Below are 24,201 nucleotides of genomic sequence, written 5' to 3'. Positions count from 1 at the left end.
GAAAACTTTAAAAACAAACAGGAACAACTTGAGGTTTTCTAATTTTCTGTTGGATGTTTCCCACCCTCAGCATAAGTTGATTATGTGCTAAATAATGTAATGGGCAAGGAGCGTGAAGACCTTGTTTTATGTGGCCCCTTATTACAAACAAGTCTAATAATGCTTTATAACTACTGAATGCTTAAAATGTACTATGCATTGTGATAACCTCCTTACATGTAGTTATCATTTCTTTCCTTTTAGAATGTGAAGGGGTTGAGGCAGAATCTCATGATATAGCCTGGGCTAATCTTGAACTCCATATCCATATGCCTCAGTCTTGCAAGTGCTGGGACAATAGGCATGCACCACCATTCCTGACCAAATGCAGTATTTCAACCAATCCTGACAGCCACCTTGACAACTGTACACATTTTCCATTTTGTGGTTAATAAATGGAAGCCCAAAAGGGGCAACTTGCCTTAAGCCACACCCCCTTACAAGCTAAGCTGTTATTTAGTTTTTATTTCATAATCATAAACTTAATTTGGCAATCATAAACTTAATTTGGCAATCTAGCCAGACTTCCAAGTAAGGAATCAAAAGGCACACAGCAGGAATGAAAACAAGATGGTAAGCACCTGGGGCAGAGCAGCACTCTCCAAAGCAATGGGAGGAGGCCTGGTTATTTAAGCACAAAAGGCGAAGAGGATTGCAGAGGCCGGGGCGGGAGGGGGGGGGGAGGGGTGGCTGGGGGGCTGGGGAAAAAATTTGCAAAGTAAATGGTGTACGGATTAAAATGTCACAACAAAATCATGTGTGTGCTAACTAAAAAGTTAATCTAAAAAGTGATTAAGATATACAGAAAGAAAGCGATAACATGGAAGTCAAATACTTTCCAGTCAGTAATGGTGACCTTGCTGATTCTTAGCATAACTGGATGCCAACACTAGATAGTATCCACCATATTCACATTCTCCTCTACCTTTCCAATGATCATATGCTCATTCAACTTGAGTATTGGTGCAGATGAAAACATGGGACCTTTTGTGTTCATCTCTTCAGCATTTGCCATGCAGAAAACATCAGGATGCATGTACTACAGAATGACATTCTCAGCATCAAATTTTATACCATTAAGTGCCATTGTGGCACATGAAGTCACTACCAGACAGCATACATCCTGAAACATTTCTGTGAAAGAAGGAACCCTGGCAACCAAATCTTATCCTACCGTCTTCAGGACACAAAAGTTTATGGTGTCTTTGAAACTCTGGAAAACAGATCGAAGGAGAAGGTACCAAAGAGCTTACAACCAATGCTGATGTTGAAAACATGGCGGCATTGACCATGGCTGATAGTAGGCAGTCTCAGGTGGCCAGCTGCTTATTCAAAGCCCAGTGAACAGGCTAACTCAAGCACCTTCACTCCAACTCTGCAGCCTCTCCAGAAATGTCTACCAGCTTAAAACATTCTAATGAAGCAATGGCAAGAGAATGAACTGTACAGATAATGCTGCTATTCATTTTTCATTGATGCCTTCACAAACTTAGCAACTTACAGCAACACAATTTTATCGACTCCCAGTTCTGTAAGAGAGAAGCCCAACAGGTCTACTGGGCTGAAGTCAGGATACCAGGCATCTCTGCACTCCATCCTCTCTGGGATGCTGGTGGGGAGGAGGATCCATTTCCTTGCTCATTTATCCTGTCGGGGAATTGAGTGCCTTGTGGCTATAGCACGGTGACCCCCTTCTTTGATGGCTGACAGCTCAAGGTTATTCCCGCTTCTAGAGGTCATAGCTCCTCAGCCTGAGCCCTTTTCCTCCATCTTCAGATACTGAAGCAGAGAGTCAGTCCCTTCTTGTCTCTTCTTCCAACCTGAATGTCCTGTCTTCCTTCTCACAGGGGCCCTGTGAAGAGCAGTTCAGGAAAACACCTGTTTTGAGGTCAGCTGTTCAGTAATCATAATTCGCTTTGCAAGGTAAGGTGACATAGTAACAGATAAAATGCCAGCAGTAGAAATCAAGAGGCCCAAATCCTGCTTACAGAAAACACTCACCGCAGCTGTTGTTAGGTTGGGGTAAGAACAGTCCTGCTGAGAGGCACAAATATTGAAGGCTTGTTTCCCAGTGCATTAGTGTTCAGAGCCAAGACTTTGGGAAGTGAGGGGACCAGGAGGGTTGAGTTCAGTAATGGATTATCCCTTTGTGGAATCACATGACTGCATCATTGGAAGGAGGTGGGAAGCAGGAAGTAAGGCCTACTTGGAGGAACTAGTGTGCCCCGGAAAGCTTTATCTTGTCACCAGCCCCTTCCTGTGACTCTTCCTTCTGCTTCCTTGTGGCCATGAATTAAGCAGTCTCTGCTACTTGCTTCAGCTGCCGTGACATTATGCCCTACCTCAGAGCCAAAGCAGTGGGCGCAGGCAGCCACTGGATGAAACCTCTAAAACTGACCATGAGCCAACTGACCATATTGATTTTCTCAGGTATTTGTCACAGCAATAAAATATCTAGATTTTTCTACACCTGCAAATGCGGCTGTCCTAATTTTTTTTTTTTTTTAATGCCAAAGTAATGAAGTTTTGGGAACTGCATCCTATAAACAAAACCTTTGTAGGAGTAAGCAGGGGTGCGGTGAATGGGGGCGGGTAATCTTGTCAGTTGTCATTCCCATCACCATGCTTCAGATGGCACTGGTGGGTCCCAGCCTTGACGACAGTACCAGCCTTTCACCATACCTAGGCAGGTGTGGGCTGGGCAAGAGAATGAGGGTAAGCCAGGGAGAAAATGAGGCTGATTTAGTTCAGCCAATTAAGCAGGTTGAGCAGCCCGTGAAAGAGTCCCAGATCACCCAACCCTCCTTGTGGGCCAATTAGATTCACAATGAGAACAGTCTCTGCACCTTGACCACAGATGCCAATTCTAAGCAACCAGCTCCCAGATGGGTGTTTTTAATAGTAAGGAGAGATGAAGGGAAGAGTTCCAGGAAGATAGGTCTATTTAAATCAGAACTCACCAGATTTTAGTTACTGGAACAAGAATTTGTTCCATAAGTGACAATCTCCTGGGTGTTAGTCACAAATTCATCATCACCTAATTTCACCTACTTGGTTAAAACCTTCTAAATGTAGCTACAGGAAAGTAAAAATGCAAACTACTTTAAAATTTCAAAAAAGGCACACACACTCAAGCATTGCAAATAAAGTTTAAACTAGGGGTGGAATCTATCTAGGTAACTGCAAAAAATGTCCTACCTAGTGCCCCCATTTCCTGGCCTTCCTCTTCCACAGGTACACAGCCATTATTCCAGTCTTCCTGAGGGGTCACAGTTTCTCACTGCCTACAAATTCAAATCCTGGATCCTCAGGCTTGCTCCATGCCACCACCAGCAACAGTGCACCCTGGGAACCAGTCCCCTGAGACTGCTCGCCATTCCCAAACCACCATTGCCATGGTCCCTGGTACATTCCTGAGGAAGCCTTCCCCTTTCACCCTCATCAACCAGAAGAAACCCGTCTTTGCTTTCCACACTCTGTCTGCATGTCTAAAGTGCCCCCCTCAATAACCACACCCTCTGGATGATCCTGGAACATTCCAGTCTTACCTCAATAAACATCAACATGTGTCTCTGAGGTCAGAGTCGGTTCAGTTTAACAACTGCCTCTCTCTCTCTCAAACCAGTGGTTTATCCCCCAGCATTTTGCACCCCCAACTTAATCCCTCTCTACTATAGACAAGGCCAACCCAACACAGCTAGTGCAGCCGAGTAAAACTATTACATACAATACAGAAGACACTCTATGAACTTGGGAACTTGGAATACTCTATTATGCTAGAACTGTAGTTCCATTTGGCTAGAGAAACATTGTCACTACATCTTCTGGAGTTTTATGATGATAGGGTCCATATACTGTTTTCCTCATAATGCTCCTTGACATCCTTTCATAAGTATGAGTACCACTTGACTTATGACAGCTGATTTTTACATCTAATATATCTTAAGAAAACATAAGTTGAAACTGCACTGAATCCATGTCACCTCCCAACTCTTTCATCTGAGCATCACAGCACACTATGGAGCTGTAAGTTGTCACCTCTTATGATCATGGAGTGGTGAGGGACAGAGGCCCGCCATTGCCACTGGCATTGCCAAATGCATACTGCCAGCTTGGGTGATAATCCAAAATCAAAATCCCAAGTATGGCTTCTAAAGAATATGAACTGCTTTTGCACCAGCATGAGGCAGAAGACTTTGAAGTCAATCCAGCCTGAATCCTATGAGAGCTTTTGGGCATTAGACACACAATGACTATAAAAGAAATTAATACCATTCATTCTGGTAATGGCCAGTAAGATCCTATTAGACGGACCATTCCATAGATTAAAAATGACAAACTCATAAAAATTGATTTAAAAAAAAAAAGCCCACATCCAGCTACCTGAAGGCTCTAGAACAGTGGTTCTCAACTTTCCTAATGCTGTGACCCTTTAATACAGTTCCTCATGTGGTGGTGACCCCCCACCCCCACACACACACCATAAAATTTTATTGCTACTTCATAACTGTAATTTTGCAACTGTTATGAATCATAATGTAAATATCTGATATGTGACCCCACGCCCCACTCCCCCCTGACCCCTGGCAGGGGGATCACAACTTACAGGTTGAGAACCACTGCTCTAGAGGCTAACCAAAAGCTGGCATATTCCAGGGCTTGGTACTTTGAAGTGAGATGGCTTTCCCAGTTCTGTGACTTCTAGGTAAAGCCAAGCACAGCTGACACTAGCTGGATCACCAGCAAGAGACCCACAGCCCTGCCTGAAGGAATCACAGAATAGATACAGAGCACCCCAGCAATTAAAGGGGCCTCAGAAGGGAGAAACAGGGAGGCAAAATCCTCAATTCTGAGCGACCCCTAACCATCCACACCCAAGACAGCAAGTGGCCTCAAGGAAATTTCTAGGCACTATATATATTTTTTTCTTTTGGTTTTTTGAGACAGAGTTTCTCTGTGTAGCTTTGTGCCTTTCCTGGAACTCACTCTGTAGCCCAGGCTGGCCTTGAACTCACAGAGATCCACCTGCCTCTGCCTCCTGAGTGCTGGGATTAAAGGCATGCGGCACCACCTCCCAGCATGGCACTACATATCTTAATAGGAGTATGGTTTGCACGGGTGTATGTATATATCAAAATTCATCAAATGGCAAACAAAACACATACATTCCATATAAGCACTGAATTATAATGACACACAAGGAGCAGTTCTGAGATATTGTTATGCTAGTGTCTGCCATTTTATTTTAAAATTAATTTTTTTAAGAGATGGATTAACATGAATAAAAACATGACTGGACATATTTAGAGCAGGTGTAGTCACAGGTAATGGTAGAGTCTAAGTGCCAGGCTCTAAAGCATTTCTATTTTTTTTTTTGTAGGCTTGAAACTTTTCACAATAAAAATAAATGCTGGGAAAAATTAAAAGACGCATCCTGACTTGGAATTTGGTCCCTCCACAAAAAACTGTGGAAGCCCCACATTTGCTGAAGTCAATACGAAGGAAGCCAGGAATTTATTACAGAGTTGTAAACCAGAAGCACTTAGGTAAGAGCTTGGTAAAACCCATTTGCCCTCCAGTAGGAAAAAGCATGTCCTAGAGGTGACCTTAGAGAATCATGGAAAGAACATCCTCATTCCCGTGAAATGTTCTGGTGACATACTTTATTTGTGTAGTGTCAACAGGGCTATCCCGGTAGTCTGTGTGGTTAGTGGCATTAGGTGGCACCTCAGGATAAGCTTCGAGTCTGAGTTCAACTTTCTGTGAGCCAGATCCGAAACTCCTAAAGTGCCATGAAAGTACTGGATGAGAGGAGAGGACACTTGCATGCCTGCCTATTGATGAACATGCATTTAAATTAGCGGGTGGAGCATGGCTTGTTCATTTCTCAGGGCCTGGGTTAAAAGGGCAAAGGGATGACCAATCCTTTTGTCCTAAAAGGGACCACCCCACGTCCTCCAACACTGAAGGGTGCCATGGTTAGATTGCATCCTACAGACACAAGATAAATGGTTCTAATAAGAGCCTGCCAGCTAGAAAAAGACGCCACATGTATGTCAAAGGCCAAGATAAATAAACCTTGAAAACAGTGAATGATACACCACCACCCATGAGCATTCTCAGAATGCAGATAAAAATTTAAAACAAAAAACAAAACACAAAACTACTGATTTGAAGTGGGAAGGTGTAGGGAGAACATACCATCTAGAAACTTCCCTCTATGTGTCAAACATTCTAAAAACATGAGATGCCCGAGAGAGGCCTAAAGTATAGCTCAGTGGCAGAGCACATACTTGGCTTGCCCAAAGTCCTGGATTCCATGCCTGGCACCAAAATTCATCAAAATAGACAAGTTTATCACCTGATAGGACTTACAAACATGAGAATAAAATGGCTTTCATATTTCCCTTCCATTCTATTTCCATTAAATCAAACGTGGAAGGCTCTGAATTCACGACTATGTCAACTCCATCTCTCTCCCTCCCCATTCTCTCCATCTTACAACTAGTATCTGCCCTAGAGATGAGAGCATTTGCGTCCCACGGGCTCCGGTGGAGAGAGTAAAGGTTAACCAGGACAGGAAGGAAAGGAAAAGTGGTCTTCCTCCCAAGACCTTCCTCTCTCATTAGAGATAATTTCAGCACTGAAAAGATGTTTAATTTTAAACACTTTATAACAGCCTGTAAAAAGAGAACCATCACATTGTGCATGTGCTGACTCTCATGGCATTTTTCCCCAACCTATTTGGACATACTGGCACTCACTGAATCAGTGTCTCTGGACTGATCTCTGAGCTCTAATTCCGCCTGATTCATTTCTCCAATGGTCTGGAAATACACTGAGGCCATAATGCACGTCTGTTTCAGGCACCCAACCAAGACACCACCCTCCCCTCCAAACAGGGGCATCTCAACCCTGCTTGAGGCTTTGATCTGTTTTCAGTTTTTAAATGTTCCCTGCTGCCTGGTGGGGAGCTAAGTGACTCTGCTTCAATAGACATTATGTCACCCCCTCAACTCCTATGTAAACAGAATGTTTAACACCTTCACAACGTAAGCCAAACAAGGCTACAGCTGAAGCTGACAAGATAAGTATTTGGTATCGCACCTGCAGGAGCTGTGCCTGCCTGCATGTGAGCTTTCTGCAGGAGCTGTGCCTGCCTGCATGTGAGCTTTCTGCAGGAGCTGTGCCTGCCTGCATGTGAGCTTTCTGCAGGAGCTGTGCCTTGCCTGCATGTGAGCTTTCTGCAGGAGCTGTGCCTTGCCTGCATGTGAGCTTTCTGCAGGAGCTGTGCCTGCCTGCATGTGAGCTTTCTGCAGGAGCTGTGCCTGCCTGCATGTGAGCTTTCTGCAGGAGCTGTGCCTTGCCTGCATGTGAGCTTTCTGCAGGAGCTGTGCCTTGCCTGCATGTGAGCTTTCTGCAGGAGCTGTACCTTGCCTGCATGTGAGCTTTCTGCCCCGGCACATGCAGGGAATTTAGTATTTCTTCTTCCTACAGACTGTTTTTTTTTTTTTTTCAACCACGTAGAAAGTTCTTGAACATACACCCTGAAAAAAAGAGAACTTCTCTTTGTTATAGCAATTGCCGTGTACAGAACCTGACAAGTACTCTCAGCCTATGGTACTTCCCAACTTAGGATTTCGCCATTCAAAAGTTTGGTCTTCTTGGTGAAAAAAGAAAAGACTGCAGCATAAGCTGCTGCATTGTTAGAGAACCTGACCTACATGTTAGTATTCTTAGATATCATCTCAGTTCCCACCATGCTAGGTATGTGTGAAGACAGACATGCCAAATATGAATAAAATATAGAGGAAAGGACTGGGGATCTAGTTCAGCAAAAGAGCACTCTCCTGGTACGCCCAAGGCCCTGAGATTGATCCCCAGCAACCACAAAACAAACAACACTTAGAGGACTGTCATCAGACAAGTCAGTCTTCAAGGAATTGGACCAGTTCATACAACTGATGGGTGGCAGAGACAAGAACTCTGGGCTGCCAGCTCCTCATCCACAAACAGGAATCTGAATCTGAATGCCGTTCAGGGCTCTGTGCACTAAGAAAGTCCTCTCTCTTTTGGCCCCAAGTGTTCTCCTAAAGAATCTTGGCATACAGATATGTGAACCTCAGAAATGTCTCCAGGCTGAGGTGGCATCTGAGCTGGGTTTAAAGAACCAGGTAGAATTGAAAGTGTGAAAGCAGACATTTGTACAATGTAAATGGGCAATGTCATGGAGCAGAGTGAGGGAACAGGAGAGTGTTTGCAAAGACAGAGCAGAGAATGGAGGAGAAACAGACGGGGCTGGGGGAAGCCAGCATTTTGGCTTCCTTCAGTAGACCATAAGGATCCAATGAAGGTGCTGGAGGGGGAACAGATCACATCTGTGCTACAGAGAAGCTTGGCTGGCAGGGATGCAGGGGTGGATTAGCAACAGGGAGGCCAGGGCAGAAGTCAAGCCAAGGATCTTAAAGGCTTCATCTGGGGAACCTGGGAAACAATGGAAAGAGGATGGGCAGGTGGGAGTAAGAGATTTCCACATCAGAAACAGTGAATCTGGCCGTTGGATGGACGTGGAAGTGAGAGCAGATTAAACTGAAACCTGAAAACTGTGGTTCCTCGACCCTTACTTGGCTCCCATCGCCAAGAGTTTGCTATGATGCAGAATTGCACACTCCCCCCCCCCCCCCCCCAAGTCAAGAGCAGATGCAAGAAGCTGTGTGTTACAGTATCTGTGATGATTTCTAACTCTCCATTACTGGCCTGCCATGAGATGTGCACAGAAATGGAGAGCACGTAGACAGTCCGATGGCAATCTAACTAAAAACCTTATAGCAATGGAATCTAACAACTCAGAACTGAGGCTTGATGCTGTGCACATTTGGCTTTTGCCACTTTTCTAGTAATTCATTTCTCATGAATTTTGCAAAACTACAGGTCCTCAGTTACTGCTGTCTGCTAAACAGAAATGACTCCATTCTTGTACCAAGGCAGTTTGAGAATGCTGAACGGTATGACTCTGGCACAAGTGTCGTAGGCCTTTCAGAGAAGAGATGGGTCAGTCAAGGAGGAGGGTAGGGAACGTCTTCAGTGTATCCTTGTCTGCATGCCAAGGCGAAGGAGGGGCACCTCTCTACAGCTAATGTCAGAACACACTGTCTGCCATGGCCTCCGCAATGGGTCACCCAAGAATTCTATGTGACCATCACAGGACCCACTAGCCACTTCCCTTCACTCCTGCACCCACATTTGACCTTCTGTACCCTCCTTTCCTTCCCTAGGCCCAGTGTGTAGCTCTCCTGCCACATGTCAATCTTCTGAATCTGTTATGTTTCAGAAATGTACAAAAATACAGCAAGCTAGACAACAGAGCAAAGGAGCACCAACATGATCAGGTCTTGTGGAGAAGGGGACAAGGACTTGGGAAAGCCATTAGTTGCCATTGATAAAGCAATTTTAGCAAAGCAACTAAGACAGAAACCAGGTTGCAGGGGATATGCAGCCTCTCTGAATGGCAAGCAATAGAAGGCTTCAAGCCATTTCCAGAACCAATACATGAACCAGGCATGGAGGCACACACCTGCCATCCCAACACTGGGGAAGCCTAAGTCAGAAGGATGATGAGATCAAGGCCAGCACTAACTACAGAGCAAGACTCTGCCCTACCACCACCACCAAAAAAGCATGGGCTGCAGAGATGCCTCAGCAAGCAAAGTGCTTGCTCCCCAAACATGAGGGCCTAAGTTCAGATCTCCAGCACCCACATAAAAGCCAAGTGTCCTTTACAAGTGTCTTTATAAGTACAGCACCAAGAATGTTGAGAAGAGACAAGTAGATGTCCAAAGCTCACTGGCCAGCCAGCCTAACGGGAACAGCACGTTCCAGGCTCAGTGAATAACCCTTAACAAATAAGGTTGAGGCTATCCCACAACCATTAAAAAAAAATTCACTATGTCTAAAGCCATAAATTAATTTAATTCCAGAAATACTTAACTTTTGCACTACTGCAAGCTTTTAGATTTGAATGTCTAAGAACTCCAGAACTGGGCTTTGCACTCAATTTACCATAATCTGAGGAAGGACTAGAGAAAAGTTTACCTCCAAAGAACAAACTCCCTGGCCAGATTCACCTGTGTTGGGCAAGTATAACTATAGCTGTAGACTTGGCTGAGGAGGCTTAGCAGATTACTACTGACTGATTCAATACTATTTGTAGTAAATTTAACAAATGGTACATTTTCCAGATTATAACCTTTATATTAGTTTTGACTGATTTTCTAAGAGTTCATATTGCTATAACTTTCTAGATGTTCTGTGTAAAAACAGAACTGTTATAATTGGGGATGTAGCTTGGTGGTAGAAACCTTGACTGACATGTGCTGGGCCCTGGGTTTGGTCCCTGCTACCTGAAAATTGACCTCTAAAAAAGAAGTATGGTGGGGAACAATAGAGAAGACTCAACATCAACTTCTGGTCTCTGCACTATACATTCACACCTAACACACACACACACACACACACACACACACACAGACTGAATGCTGTTTAGACACTTTGGTTAGCATTGCCTTAAATATCATTTTCTCCCAAGACTTCCAAATTCTTGCCTTACTCTGTGCATATGCACAGCTAGTGAAGTCGAAGTTTCTGCCTTACTGAGATAATAAGGAAACAAATAGCATCAGCTAACTATTCCATAAAGTGAAAGATCATAACAAAATACAATATTTACATTGTCTCACTAAAACCAAAAGCAGTAGTATCTGCCTCTACTTCCAGAACCCTTGGAGAAGGGGGAGCATGGGGAGAAAGTTGGGAGTTGATTGGAGCCTGCTTTCTTAAAGTTTTTGGACTTATGCCCTCCCTAAATTGCCCGAATTTAAAACAGAAAACCATAGAAGCATCTTTGTGCTGCTTTCTCCAGCAGGATCCAATCTTTTAAACTCAACTCTTTATAAAGAAGATGCTGACAGGGTCACTAACAACCCCAAAGTACCCCAGATGGCAGCTCTCAAATTTTAAAAAGAAATGTGCCTACGTTTCTCATGATTTTTCAAACATAAATAAGAAAAGTGAAATACCAGACTAAGGCCAACCACAGTTACAAAGAGTCAACTTGACTCCCTGCAGACCAGAGCCTGTGGTTCTCTGATCCAAGAAAACCATTCAAAAATATCTTTAATGCATTCCATGCATATGGACGGCAAACATCCTCTGGATAAGAGCAAGAGAAATGGCATGGATGAAGGATAGGCCTTTGAGCATCACTTCCTGTGTGTTAGGATTGGTCATTCCATGCCCTTTGGTGGAAAACTATTTGGAGTAGCTCAAAAGATATTATTCTTTATGACTGTGGTGAAAATTTCACTGATACCTTCTATATCAAAGCTGACTATATCTCAGGGGAACATATTAGAGAACAACCCTAGAACTAGGAGGGTTCCAGGCTAGTCTAGGATTTCTGAACTGTATTCTAGAACATTAAGAGCCATTGGGGAGATGGGGAAATGGTTTAGTGAGAAAAGCTTGTTTTGCAAGCACAGGACCTGCGTTCAAATCCCCAGATACCATATAAGACAGATATGGAAGCATATGTCTGCACTACCATCAGTCCTATGGAATGGACTGATGGGATGAGATGGGGTAGAAATAGAGTCCTCTTTGAAATAGGACTCTTACATTTTAGTAAGACTAGAATCCATCTTGCCTGGCATAGCCTGAACAAGGGAGCTGGAGTTATCTGCTGACCTCTATATATGTGCCATGGCATATGCAGGCCCACACTCATGTACATGAACACACATATCAGACACACACACAATGCATACATATAATCACACATCACACACACACACACACACACACACACACACACACACACACACTTCTGTTGTTTATTTGTGGTATTTTGTTACAACAATGAAAACTGGCCAGCACTGGGACCAACCAGGGAAAGCAAATGTTTCCATCAAGGGGATGTCATAAAGAGATGGTCCATAGGAGTGGGAAAGTTCAGAAGCCTAACAGGTAGTGGAATGGCACTGAACAGACTAGGATCCATGGTAAGCCACTTCCTACCTCCTGGAAGAGGAAAGCCCGCGGGTCACTTTTGCAAGATGGAACAAGGCAGCCTGTGGGAGCTGAAGTCTCAGAAGGGTAGGGGCAGCCGAAAATGGAGCCTATAGGGGTCCCTGTCCTCTACCATAATAACTAAAAAGGGCCAAGAATGGGCATGGCAGTGAGTAGCCCAGGTGTGACACAAAGGAGCTTTCATGGAAAGGGGTTATGTAACAAAAGCAGGCTCCAAGGCTATGATGCCAGTAGCTGATCTGCTCTTAGCCCAGTCACAGCCTCAGCACCCTGACAAGCACATCCATCTCAGGAAGAGGAATAGTAAGTACCTCCATGATCTTTCTTTCACAGACCACTTTGGAAAAGGAGTTTCCCATGAAATACTTTTTAGGAAATGCTTATCTAGCCCAGTACTGAAAATTTATAGACAAGGAAAGAACCCTAGACATTTGGTTAAGTGGCTTGAACAAGATAGGAAAAAAGGAGACTATAAAGACTAGAGTCTAAATTCAAGCTTCCAGATCTTAACCAAAGGGTCTTCTAATCTGTAGGGAATAGACTGTAAGTACTTTAGCACCATCAAGAAACCAACTACTTAACCATAACAGTCAGCAATGACTTGCAAAGCTCTCTGGGAAAGTGTATTACCTGCCCTATTGGGTCAATGGCAAATGCACCAAAACTATAGGGAAAAAAGCATACATTAAAAAGAGAGAATAAATGCAGTGAAGTTGCTGGTGCTATTAATTGGAAGGAAAAAAAGAGGGGGAGTCGGGCATGGTGGGACACATCTGTAATGCCAAGACTCTGGAGGCTGAGGCAGGAGGGTTGAGAGTTCAAGGTCATTCTCAGCAACACAGCAACTTCAAGGCCAGCCTAGGTTACATGAAAAATTGTCTCAAAAAAAATTTTTTTTCAAGAGAGAGAGGCACCAAAGAGAAAAAAACTAAAATCCACTAGATATCACCAACATCCCGGCCACCACGTTACCACGTTTGTTCCAATGGCACACATGTGTCTGCGTAACAATAGGATCAAATAACTTTCATTAAGCAGGCAATGTAACTAAGGGGCCAAATGTGTAAGAGGAGTCCCCAAGGCTGGTGTTAAAGGTTCCTGTCCAACACAAACTGCATAAAAATGGACAGGCCTGCTCCATGGCCCTCTGAAAGAAACACAGTTCTGGGTTGTTGATTTTTTTTTTTTTTTCTAGCTGGAGGTACCCACCACCTTCTTACAATTCCTCCACAATCTTTTGCTCTGTCCCTTGTATTGTAGGTGAATTTCTTGACCCTAACTCTACATCCATGGCCCTATTTGGGGAGGAGCCTTTATGCAGGTGGTAGGTATATGGGGAAAGGGGTGGGAACTTGGCTATAATTCAATGGGAAAATACCCCTGCCTATGATGAATATGCATAAAAGAATACCCAAACTCTTGACACATCTCAGACAAACTACTGTGAGGTCAATGGCACTCTTAGAGTGCCCATGGTCCTTGTTCCTGGTATTCCATTTTCACATTTATTTACCAGTAATCTGAATAGCCCTTCTTAATAGAAAACAGTTAAAGGCAAAAGGGCCTACTCTATGTGTTATTTACAAAGCCTTTTGGATTTATGGAGTCTCAATTAATTTAGATTTACTGCAGCCTAAGTAGTTTCTCCTAAGAGAGGCTATGATCTAGCCTCTAGGTCCAGAAAAAAAAATTTTCTTGGGTGGGGGGGTGTATAAGAGAGAAGTTTTTCAATCCCAGATTCACACAATTTTAATATAAATTTTCAGAAAGGAAGAAAAATATTTACCTCCTCCCCTAAGCACCCCCAATTTCAATAATTTACAAGCATAAAATTCCAATAATTCTTGCTCATTCTTTGGGACTCTTTATTTTACTTCTTCAAATCCTGCCGAGCATGGATCAAACAGAGCACAAGCCAGGGAGAAATTTAATCACTCGTGTCTCTCTCCGCCTGAGGGATTGTCTAGGTACTATGGTGACAGACACCTCAGTGAAAGTATGCAGAGGGGAAAAAATAGCTCCTAGACTTTAAAAAAGGAAAGAAAGATTTCTGATATATTCATTGCCAACACGTAAGAACACTGTAAGACCCATGTTGTCATACACAGTCAAACGTTTTTATACAATGCCTGGGTGGAACTGTGGAGACCAAGTAATACACAGCAAAGGTATTTCATTATACTTTCTCCCAACCCTGCAAATTTTGAATGTGTATATATCCATGGAGTTTTCTTGTCCATTAAATGGACAGCTTTTCCACACCAGGGCAATGAGCTGTTCTGTGGACACTCATTATACCTTTGTACAAACTCACAGAAAGTACACCACAGGAGTGAACCCAGTAAGCTGTGGGTGCTGGGTAACAATGCTGTGTCTTCTATGACAAATGGACTACTCCTGCTGAGGGATGCTCCTGGGAAGATGTGTGCATGTGGTGGGTTAGGGTCTACATAGGAAATTCGTGAAACTTTCTGCTCAATTTTGTTATGAAACTCAAACTTCTCTAATATATATACATTCTTATTTTTTAGCATATTGCCTCTGTCATTAACATACACTGATACGGGAAAATACAAACAAAATCTGGAAGAAAAATTAAGTAAAATGTGACATTTTGCAGTTGGAAAAAGTCAGGCTTCAGACAATTTAAATGCAATTCAGACTTTTTTTTTGGGCGGGGGAATAAGTGGTCTTGGAGAACAAGCAAAGCCAATTTGTGAAAATATCCCCTGGCCTCATCTGCACAGACAGTTTGCACCAATGATACAGCTAAGCTCCTCCTCTTCCAAGACACAAGTCGGAATATTTTTCCCAGCCCATGTTCATGAACAGGAAACCAACAAGACTGTAAACACAGGAACAACAATCAACAAGCGCAGATGTTTCGGGCTGGAAGTTGCATTCTGGACACGGTGAAAGGGTAAGTGGTGAGCAAATGATCACCAGGACTGTGGCAGATAGCAAAGGTCAACTCAGAGTGGATCCTCAAGGGACACTGTCCCGGCTTGCTGTGAGTCTACTCTCCCCCGCCCAGACCAAACTCCTGATGATGAGAAAACAATCTGAACATAAAACCAGCACTTGGGAGCACAGACAGTTCAGGTCTAGGGCAGTCCCAAGCTATCTAGCAGGATCAGTCACCAAGGGCGTATGCCCATGAACTTGAAAGCCAGGAAGGCCCACCCTCCCAGAATCAGGAGCCCCTCTCTCTGCAGAAATGTTTGAAGGAGATTCTTCAGCCCAGTCATCTGGGATTGTGTTTGAGAGAATAAGACTGTGGGGAGCCATCAAGGAATTACTTGATGTAATTTAGATACCATCTCCATTATGGGCCTGGTCAGGGGATAATGGAGCTGGGAAGGGCAGGAAGAGGGATCTCCTGGTGCATACCAGTGGAACAATGCAGCGAAAGTCAGCATGGTTTTCAACTCAGGTTCTGGAAGAAAACAATTCTTTGTGGGGCCAACAGTCCTGCAGCATACCAAGCAAGACATATTTATAGACATACTTGGCATTTTATTTGCAGAAAGCAAGCTTCTAGTGGGAAATGTTACTGGCCACAAAAAAGTCCAGAAAAATCCAGAAGCTGTGTGCCTCCCTCACCTCTTAACTGGAAGAGTGCTTCAGGATGCTTTTGCCATTCCTCCATCATTTAATCCATCTGCCCCACAGCCCTACTGCTCCAATGCATTAAGAATGGCTTCTCTAGTCTAGGAATTCCCCCTTAACACTGAAAGCTAGCAACAGAGCAGGGAAATTGGTGCTGAATGAATCTAACAAATGCATTACCAACAGAGGAGGCCAGGTGGCATGGGAGAACTCTCCAAGCTCTAAAGTCTTCAGTTAACAGTAATTTACCAATAATCCCAAACTAGGTTCATCAATAAACCCAGAACCAGTTATCTGTTACAAGACATGTTTCCTCAGAAAAACCACAGTGTGAATGTTTTCCAAGCCATATTATGGATCCTAACTTTATTCACGGGGTGCTAGAAGACTACAGATTTATATTAAATATATAAATATATATATATAGAGAGAACATCTTCAAAACACTTGTAACTAATTTAAAAAGTGATCAGCTATGCATTATTATATAGGTGTAGTGGCAAATACTTGTAATCCCAGCAATTAGGAAGCATAGGCAGGAGGATTGTGAGTTTGAGGCCAGAATGGGCTGCATAGTAAGACCTTTTCTCAAACAAATAGCAATCAATCATCAATCAATAGCCCACAACCCATTGTTAATTTCTCATGTTAATAGTAAAAGACTGGCAGATGGAATTTAGGCTCTGAGAATTTCTGACATGCTCAGACACTTGAGCGTTTGACAGCACCGGTTATTTAGTAACTAAATTTTACTAAAGTGGTAGATTTCCTCAATTTTACTAAAGTGGTAGATGATTTCCTCCTCCTCAATACAATGGTCACTCTTTTCTCATACTCCAGGTGAGACGGCATTTGCTTTCTGGCTCACAATTTCATGTGGACCAAAGATGGACCACAAATGAGTATGGACTAGAGGCTGAGGGTTTGGGGAACAGAACGATGTGTCTGAATGAGATTAACTAAGCTGTCTCCGTGGCAAGAGAGAAACAGGACCACAGAACACACTGGTGCTTTGATAGTGACACAAAAGAAAGACACTAGCCCCAGCCATTCCCCTTGTCAGCTCCTGGGTGACAGCCTGTGGCCAGGGAAGCTGGGCCAGATTGCTGCACGTGGTTGGGCTGTAGTTCAGCCTCTGGAGGGTGGGACAGTTAATGTGTAACAGCTGTTTACATGCCTGGGCCCTTGTAAATTGACTACTAGTATGTTACTCCTGCATTGATCCCCACTGCTTTTTAAACTCGATACTCGAGACAACTTCTAATCAGAAACAAAATTACCTCATTAAAATATTGCCTACTTTCTTTCCAATGCTGGAAGCCAACAACGGTGAAACGGATGAAACTCAGAAAGAGAGAAGCAGAGAAATGCAGCCCAAAATGGACATTAAAAAACAAAACCCCAATAACTTTATATCAAGCTATAAAGCACACATTCCCTAGAATAGTGCAATGGGAAGCAGAGTGTGGGGCTGATTTGAGACAAAGCTGGCCGAAAGGTGACTCGCCCTCCACTTTCCTACAGACACTTCTCCAGCAAGCCTAGGGTGAGACAATCATCCTTAGAGCCACCTCGGCTATCCTCAATGGCATGTCTTCACAACCTCCAGCCATATCCATGCAACATACTGCATTGGGGCTGGGTGCAGCTCAGTGACAGAGTGTGGTCTTAACATGTGTTGGGCCCTGGGTTCGATTCCCAGCCCTGAAAAATGAACATCCCCTTTTTTCCACTTAGCACTGAGATTCCCACAGCCTGGGAAAGCCTTTTCCCAGCTAATCAGAGGACGGTTCTCCAGCAGAGGAACTAAGCATGATTCAGCACATTTAAAAAAGGATTTATACCCATTCTTAGAAGGACAACAGAGGAAGTGCCATCGGAGGGCTAAACAATGGTATCTACTTGCCCTTTGATCTCAGCTGAACACTGTGTCCAGCTTCTTTGTCGAAATGCCACGGAATTTCACATTTAAAACCCTTCAGGAAAACATCTACAGCTTCCCTAGACCACACTCTCTCAAATTCTCCCAGCTACTTTTGCTGAGGATAGCTTACAGGCAACAAATTCATTTTCTGTTACGAGAGAGAGAGAGAGAGAGAGAGAGAGAGAGAGAGAAATTTTGCTAAGTACAGGCAGCCCAGATGAGAAACTGTAGTACTGATCCTGTTTATGAGAGCAAGACAGTAGAATGTCTCTGGTTACAAACACAAGTAGGGAGTATTCCATTTTTCTTCTAATTTATGTTTCCCAAGAGTAATTTTGTTGAGAAGATTGCCAGTATTTTCAGTACAATAAGTTTCTTGTTCCTTGTACTAACACTTACTGATTTCCCTATTCGAGCATGATGTGAGCCTTTTATTTCATTTAATCCTAGCATCTGGAGTGCAACACCTTATTAATTCAAGATAAACCTGAAGTACAGAGATTTAAAGAGGCATCAATTCTATGTCTCACACATGTCAAGATATTACAAATTCATGCACATGGTTTTTAAAGGCCTATAATTAAGCATTTATTATTTATGAATGCCTCAATGAATGTTCTAAATATCTCCAAGCATTTTACTAAACATAAATCAAGCTGGGCAGCGGTGGTGTACACCTTTAATCCCAGCACTGGGAGGCAGAGGCAGGTGGGTCTCTGTGAGTTCGAGGCCAGCCTCGTTTACAGAGTAAGTTCCAGGACAGCCAGGGCTACACAGAGAAACCCTGTCTTGGAAAACAACAAACATACATACATAAATAAAGAGTGTCTTTTCTAAAGAATCAGGGCTTACAGATCAGTGGGTATTTAAAATGCAGATACTGTTTATATTTTCATTAATTCAATCTCTTGGAAGCACCGGCAGTGTGCTGTTTATTAGGTTAGGCTACCCCGGTGGATCCATGTGATGTCAGCCTTTGAAGGCTGACATCCTGAAGTGTGCACACACAATGAGTAAGCAATTTTAAAAACAGAGATGGACAGCAGGAGGAAGGAAAGGACCAGGGGGCTGTGATGATAAAGGAGAGGGGAGGGCATGTAGTAAGAAGGTGTTTGCAGAAGTGGGGGATCTTAACCTAAGACCTAAAGGATATTTCAGGATATCTCTCCAAGGTCACCAAATTGGCAGGCTTGCTTAGTAGACTGCCAAGACATTTTGAGCAGTAGAAAACAAACAGCAAATGACATCTGTGGCCCTAATTTGCTGTAAATTCACAAGCTCACCCAGGCAATCAGCTGACACATCGCATCAACAGCAGACAGCCGTCCACATCCCTGCCTGTTTCCAAGATAGGATTTTGAACAGTGAACATCAACAACAATGAGCTGGTCGAATGACCAGCATTCAGGCTATGAGAGATTCATCCTGTTGATTCATACTTCCTGATGTCGGGCTGGCTGACAAAGCTGGGGTGTTTCAAATGTATTTCATGAGCAAATTATTCCTCTAGTCCCAGCAAAGAGGCATGCTTACCGAGATGGGTAACTTTCCCTTATGCTTTTAATGAGTAACCTTCTTAGCCCAGTACAAACACAGTGATATAAGATTTATCTTTCTGTAGATTCTTTAATAGATGAGTCGTGTATTACATCATTCAACATGACATTGACACCAACTAGGAAGCCAGCAGGACTCTAATTTCTTTAGAGAGTCCACACTGCTGAGCTTCAGGGGCCTTTACCTCAGATTAATGCTCCTTAGTTCACAGCCATGGCCATCAGATGTCATCTCATTCTGGCCTCTGGTGAAATCTGTCTTTCCCACTGCTGCATGGATTAAGGTGACAACAACTGCTTTTTACTGGCAGGTGGTAATGCTTGTCGCTTGAATTCTGCCTATCTAGAAGAGGTTTGCTCCTTTCCCCCTGTGGAGTCTAGACTGGACCTACAGTAAAGGTAACAGCAGGGAGCCCCATGACGGGATATAAGGGGCTTGGACAAAGAATAGGATCTTCCTGTTCTGAGTCAGCCTATCTAGGAATGCACTTGTCCTATTGGTGTGCTCACTTGGAACTTTCAGTCTTTAAAAAGCATTTATGAAAAATAAAATCAGATAGGATCCCGTGTGCCAGTAATGCCAGTACTCTGGAGGCTTAGGCTGGAGGGTTTCCAGCTCCCATCCAGCTTGGGCTACACAGTGTAGGCTCCCAAAAATGAAGGATGGGATGGGAGAAAGGAAAAAGAAAAAGAAAAAGGGAGGAGAAAAGACAGAGGGAGGGAAGAAGAGAGTTTAAAACATACCTAGGGAGATATGATGCTAAACGGTATAGCCATAACAAAATTAGTTGCCAACCACCTTCAAACAGTGTGACTCAGAAGCTGTGTGCATTGTAAACCACAATAGGTCAGAAAAGCAAGGAAAGGGGAAATTGGAAGTCAACACACACACACACACACACACACACACACACACACACACACACACAAACCATACTTAACAAATTTGTCTGAAACCAGATCTTGACATTTCAATTACTACCAAAAACAATGGTTTCTGAACCCCATCAAAAACAATGGTTTCTGAACCCTTGAATCATTGGGGCAGCACTTAAAAGAAATAGTTTCTGAATTCTGCCCAACCCTCCACATGCCAACTGAGCTACAGTGCCACCTGGGACTCTTAAAGCTCACAGGTTACTCTAATGTGCCACAGCGTTTGGAAGCCTTGTTTCTTATGTCTCCAGAAATGACATATGATTTCCTTCAGACATCTTCACCACAGTAGCACACTCAAAAAAAAAAAAAAAAAAATCTAAGGAACTTTAAAAAATAAAAGATGCCTGAGCTCACCCACAAGATTCTGCTAATCTCTGGGTCTGGGTAGGACCAGCACCCTAGTACTTTATAGGCCCCAAGTGACACTAAGGTCAGCAGCCAAGGCTGAGGCTTATATGGTACAAACCTCTTGCCTCCACAGAACTGCAACAAGATGCTCTGAGGGAGGCAACAATACCAGCTTTCCTTCACTTCACCCTAGGACTCACCCCAAATGGCAATAAACTATGTCGTCTAATGCAGTCAGGAAACCTAGAGGAAGGAGGTGCTGAAGGAGAGAACAGGTATGGAAATTATGAAATCAAAGAAGCAGATGTGTTAGGATAAGGTCGGCACTGGTTCTCTGCAGCCCTGACCACCCACCCCTCCATCACCAAGTTTTATGGACTGGCATGAGAGACAATTTCCTTAGGGTACTTCCTGGAGGTGGTTCAACCTTACACTTGATTCCAGTACACTGTGAGAATTGCTGTCCAATCAGATCCCCTTGCAGTCCAAGTAGCCAGGTTGGCAGGCCCTGAGCTTCCACTCCCTCTGAGATTCTGTTTCATGAAACTCCCAGGATTTCAGCCCTACTTGGACGCCGGTAGTTCTGGCTCCAGACTTTCTGCTCCACTTGATTGTTGCTACTCTCCGTTCGGTTTTTCTTCTACACACACCCGCTCCACCTCGGCATAACTGAGAATCCTAGATACACTTGCAAAGAACTCAGTCAGATACTGAACACTGGATCATTCCTGTAACTACTGTCTTGAAAATGATGGATGTCTGTCACAGGCCTTGCAGTCCTTCTGACAAGCGCATGATAACCCATTCTGGGGCCTGGGAACAGGCCTGGGTCTCCCAGGGGTCAGAAAGCCCTCAAAGACCCAGACCCAGGAACGGCTGCACCCACTTTGGGCGTGTCTACTTCCCCAGGTCTACCCACTGGGGACAGGACTCCTACATTCCTGGTCTATATTAAGTTTATTTAAAAAAAAAAAAAAGTCTATCGAGGATCGGAAGCATCGACTCTTCAGTCCTCCTTATCCCCTTTTCTGTTTACAGATGAGAGAAACTTCAGGGGGGAGTGGGGGACGTGACTCTGTCCGAGTTTGCCACAGAACATTTGTGGCAGAGCCCAATTTAGCCGCCCTCGACTTTCCATTCTGTTGCCTGGCAACGGAGTTCGGTAGAGCTCAGCAGCCAACCCTGGCCCCTACCCTGCACCCCAGCAGCTTGGGCAGTGTTGATTAAAGGGTCAGCCTTTTGGGACAATGGCCAAGGGCATGAGAGCGCTGGCATTGGGTGGATTGCCCCAATTGAGCTGGAATCTCGCCCCACGCTGACGCAAGCCTCGCCTGGCTGGGACTGGGACCCCTTTCAGTCTTGTGGGACCTTCTTCAGCCACCAAAGCCCTCCTTCCTTAACACCTGTGAGTTTCTTATAAAGCACTCACATCAGGTTCTCAAAGTTCTCAACCGCTGTCTGATTGTCAAGGTGGGTAAACCAGCACCCTAAGCGTCCGGGGACAGAGGAGGACAGTTCAGAGGGGGGCGAGTGCAGAGGGTCTTATCTTACTAATGATGGCCACACTCGGGCTAGAACTGAGTTGAAGTGGCCCGAGCTAGGAGTAGGAATACAGGGAAAGTGTCCCGAGCTCCCCCCAAGAAGACACCCTCCGCGGGCCCCTCGGCGAGCCCCAGCCCCTCCCACTGCAGCGGAGCGCACTCCTTCCCCTCCGCTGCGCAGGTGGCAGGAGCGCCAGCTGTCCCGCATGCCCGCCGCGCGCACTCCTCCACCGCTTCCCACCGCTTGAACCCGGGAGACTGGAAAGGAGGGATCTGCTCTCGGCGTGACACTACCCCAAATCCTTACCCAGATTCACAAAGCTCATGACCATGTCCGCGTCGTTGAGGAATGCGCTGTCCTGCGCGCTGGTCAATGGGGACGCGCCGCCGCCGCCGCCGCCGCGGAGTACGGGACCCAGGAGGCTCTTGCGGTTCATGGAGTGTGCAGCGCCTGGAGACGGCTGTCTGAGCTGGAATGAGCTGGCCCCTCCGTGGGGCCCGGGTTCCCGCCTGTCTCCCTCTGACACCCCATCCTCTTCGTCGTCATCGGCGGACAGGGCATTGTAGAGATCCAGCATGAAGAGCGGAGCGGACTTGAGTCGCCCTGGAGGGGGCTCCTCGCGGGCGCTCTGCTGCTGCGGGAGCGCGGGGGACTGAGGCTGCTGGAGGCCGTGCAGAGGGCGCGGCCTGTGCGGGAGCCCCAACACCGACAGGATCTCCTTTTGCATCTCCCGCTTCTCGTGGGTCTTGAGCCGCCGATAGAGGAAACCCGAAGAAGAGGAGGACTGCGGCGGCGGCGGCTGCTGCTCGGCACGCACGGGGCTCCCGCCGGCTCCCAGCAGCTGCCCCCCGGCGGCGGCCGCGGCTACCGGCAGAGGCGGCCGCAGTGGCGGGGGTCCACAGCTGCACAACAGCCCCCACCACCAGCACAGCCACTGCGCCCTTCGCCCCAGCCCGGGCATCGCCGCCCGGCCCGGCTGCCCCGGAGGGCCACGCGAGGCGTCGAGCGGCGGAGCGAGGCCGGAGCGCGGCGGCTGTGGCCCTTGGCGTGGGCAATCCCCGCCACCTCTCGGCTGGCTCTCTTCCCGTACCTGGCACTCAGTCCTTATCTCTCATGGTCATCCGCGGCGCCCCCAGAAGCCCAGGCGGAGGAGAGACGAAGGGGCGATGGCCAGGATCTCCACTCTCCCACAGGTCTCTGGAGGCGCACGGCCTGAGCCAGGTGTGTCCTCGGAAGGACTGCGCTGCAGCCGGCACCCCTGGACGGGTCACGGCGCGGTCACTCGCAGTCCGCACACACGCGCTGCCCTGTGCCCTCGCAGAAGGCTGGCCGAGGGGGACCCGTGGCAACAGCTCAGGAGCTGGGGGCGATGCCGGGCACCATCCCTGCGCACGTCCCTCCTGGCTCGTAGGACAATCGTGAAGTTTCCCCCGTCGCGGGTCCCCGGCTGTGGCGACCCCGCGTCCCGAAAAGCCAGACTTCTCCGCGTAGCTTTAACTTCCCTCTAGCTGGAAACTCAGCGCCCCTCCGCCCACGGGCACCGTCGCTCCCCCTCGGAATCTCACACGCCTCCCCAAGTGGAGGCGGCCAGGATCTCGCTTTCCGCTCGGCGGTCTCTCGGATACCCGGAGGATCCCACTCTCCGAGGCGATGGGAGAGAAGAGGACCCGGGCGCAGAGCAGAGGCTGCAGCGTCGGCTCGGGATTTCGCAGTCTCCCGCCTCTGAGCGCTGCGCTCCCGACAGCCGCCAACGTGGGCTTTCTGCTGCGCGTCTCGCTCAGGTACGGCACTCAAGCCCAGGAATGCCCCGCCCTTCTCCGTAACGGACAGGCTGCCACCCAATGGAGAGACGATTCTTGTGGATATTTACATAGACCCACCCCTTCTTTCACCCTCCCTTCTCCCGAGGCCTCGCCTCCACCGCGCGTAGGTTTCTAGCACAGAGAATTCTTGGAGGCACCGGGAGTTGCTTGGGCGGGTAAGAAAGGTAAAGAGGTCATTGCTAGGAAAAAAGATCTGAGCACGATCCCGATCTAAACCTTTCTCTGCTACTACCTCGTCAAAGGTCAATTATGTTAAATATAAGTAAACACAGTTATTTAATCCATGCAGTTACTGAAGGAGAAAATAATGTGACAGTCTTCTCCTTCCCTCCTTGGT

The 24,201-nt window shown here is 45.9% G+C and overlaps 1 protein-coding gene across 1 annotated transcript in view; it reads right to left on the bottom strand.

Annotated features, from left to right (window-relative positions):
* Bmp6 (bone morphogenetic protein 6) overlaps positions 1-23,830 on the bottom strand; it is a 153,794-nt gene extending 129,964 nt beyond the window's left edge. The window contains exon 1 of the mRNA XM_036187195.1: positions 22,348-23,830. Coding sequence (XP_036043088.1) covers positions 22,348-23,002 — 655 coding nt within the window. The 5' untranslated portion in view covers positions 23,003-23,830. The remainder of the gene's footprint in view (positions 1-22,347) is intronic.
* Between the last annotated feature and the right edge of the window lie 371 nt (positions 23,831-24,201).

This window comes from Onychomys torridus, chromosome 5 (assembly GCF_903995425.1).
Source record: "Onychomys torridus chromosome 5, mOncTor1.1, whole genome shotgun sequence".
In the NCBI taxonomy this organism is placed as follows: Eukaryota; Metazoa; Chordata; class Mammalia; order Rodentia; family Cricetidae; genus Onychomys; species Onychomys torridus.
This window is presented reverse-complemented; position numbering and strand designations above follow the sequence as displayed.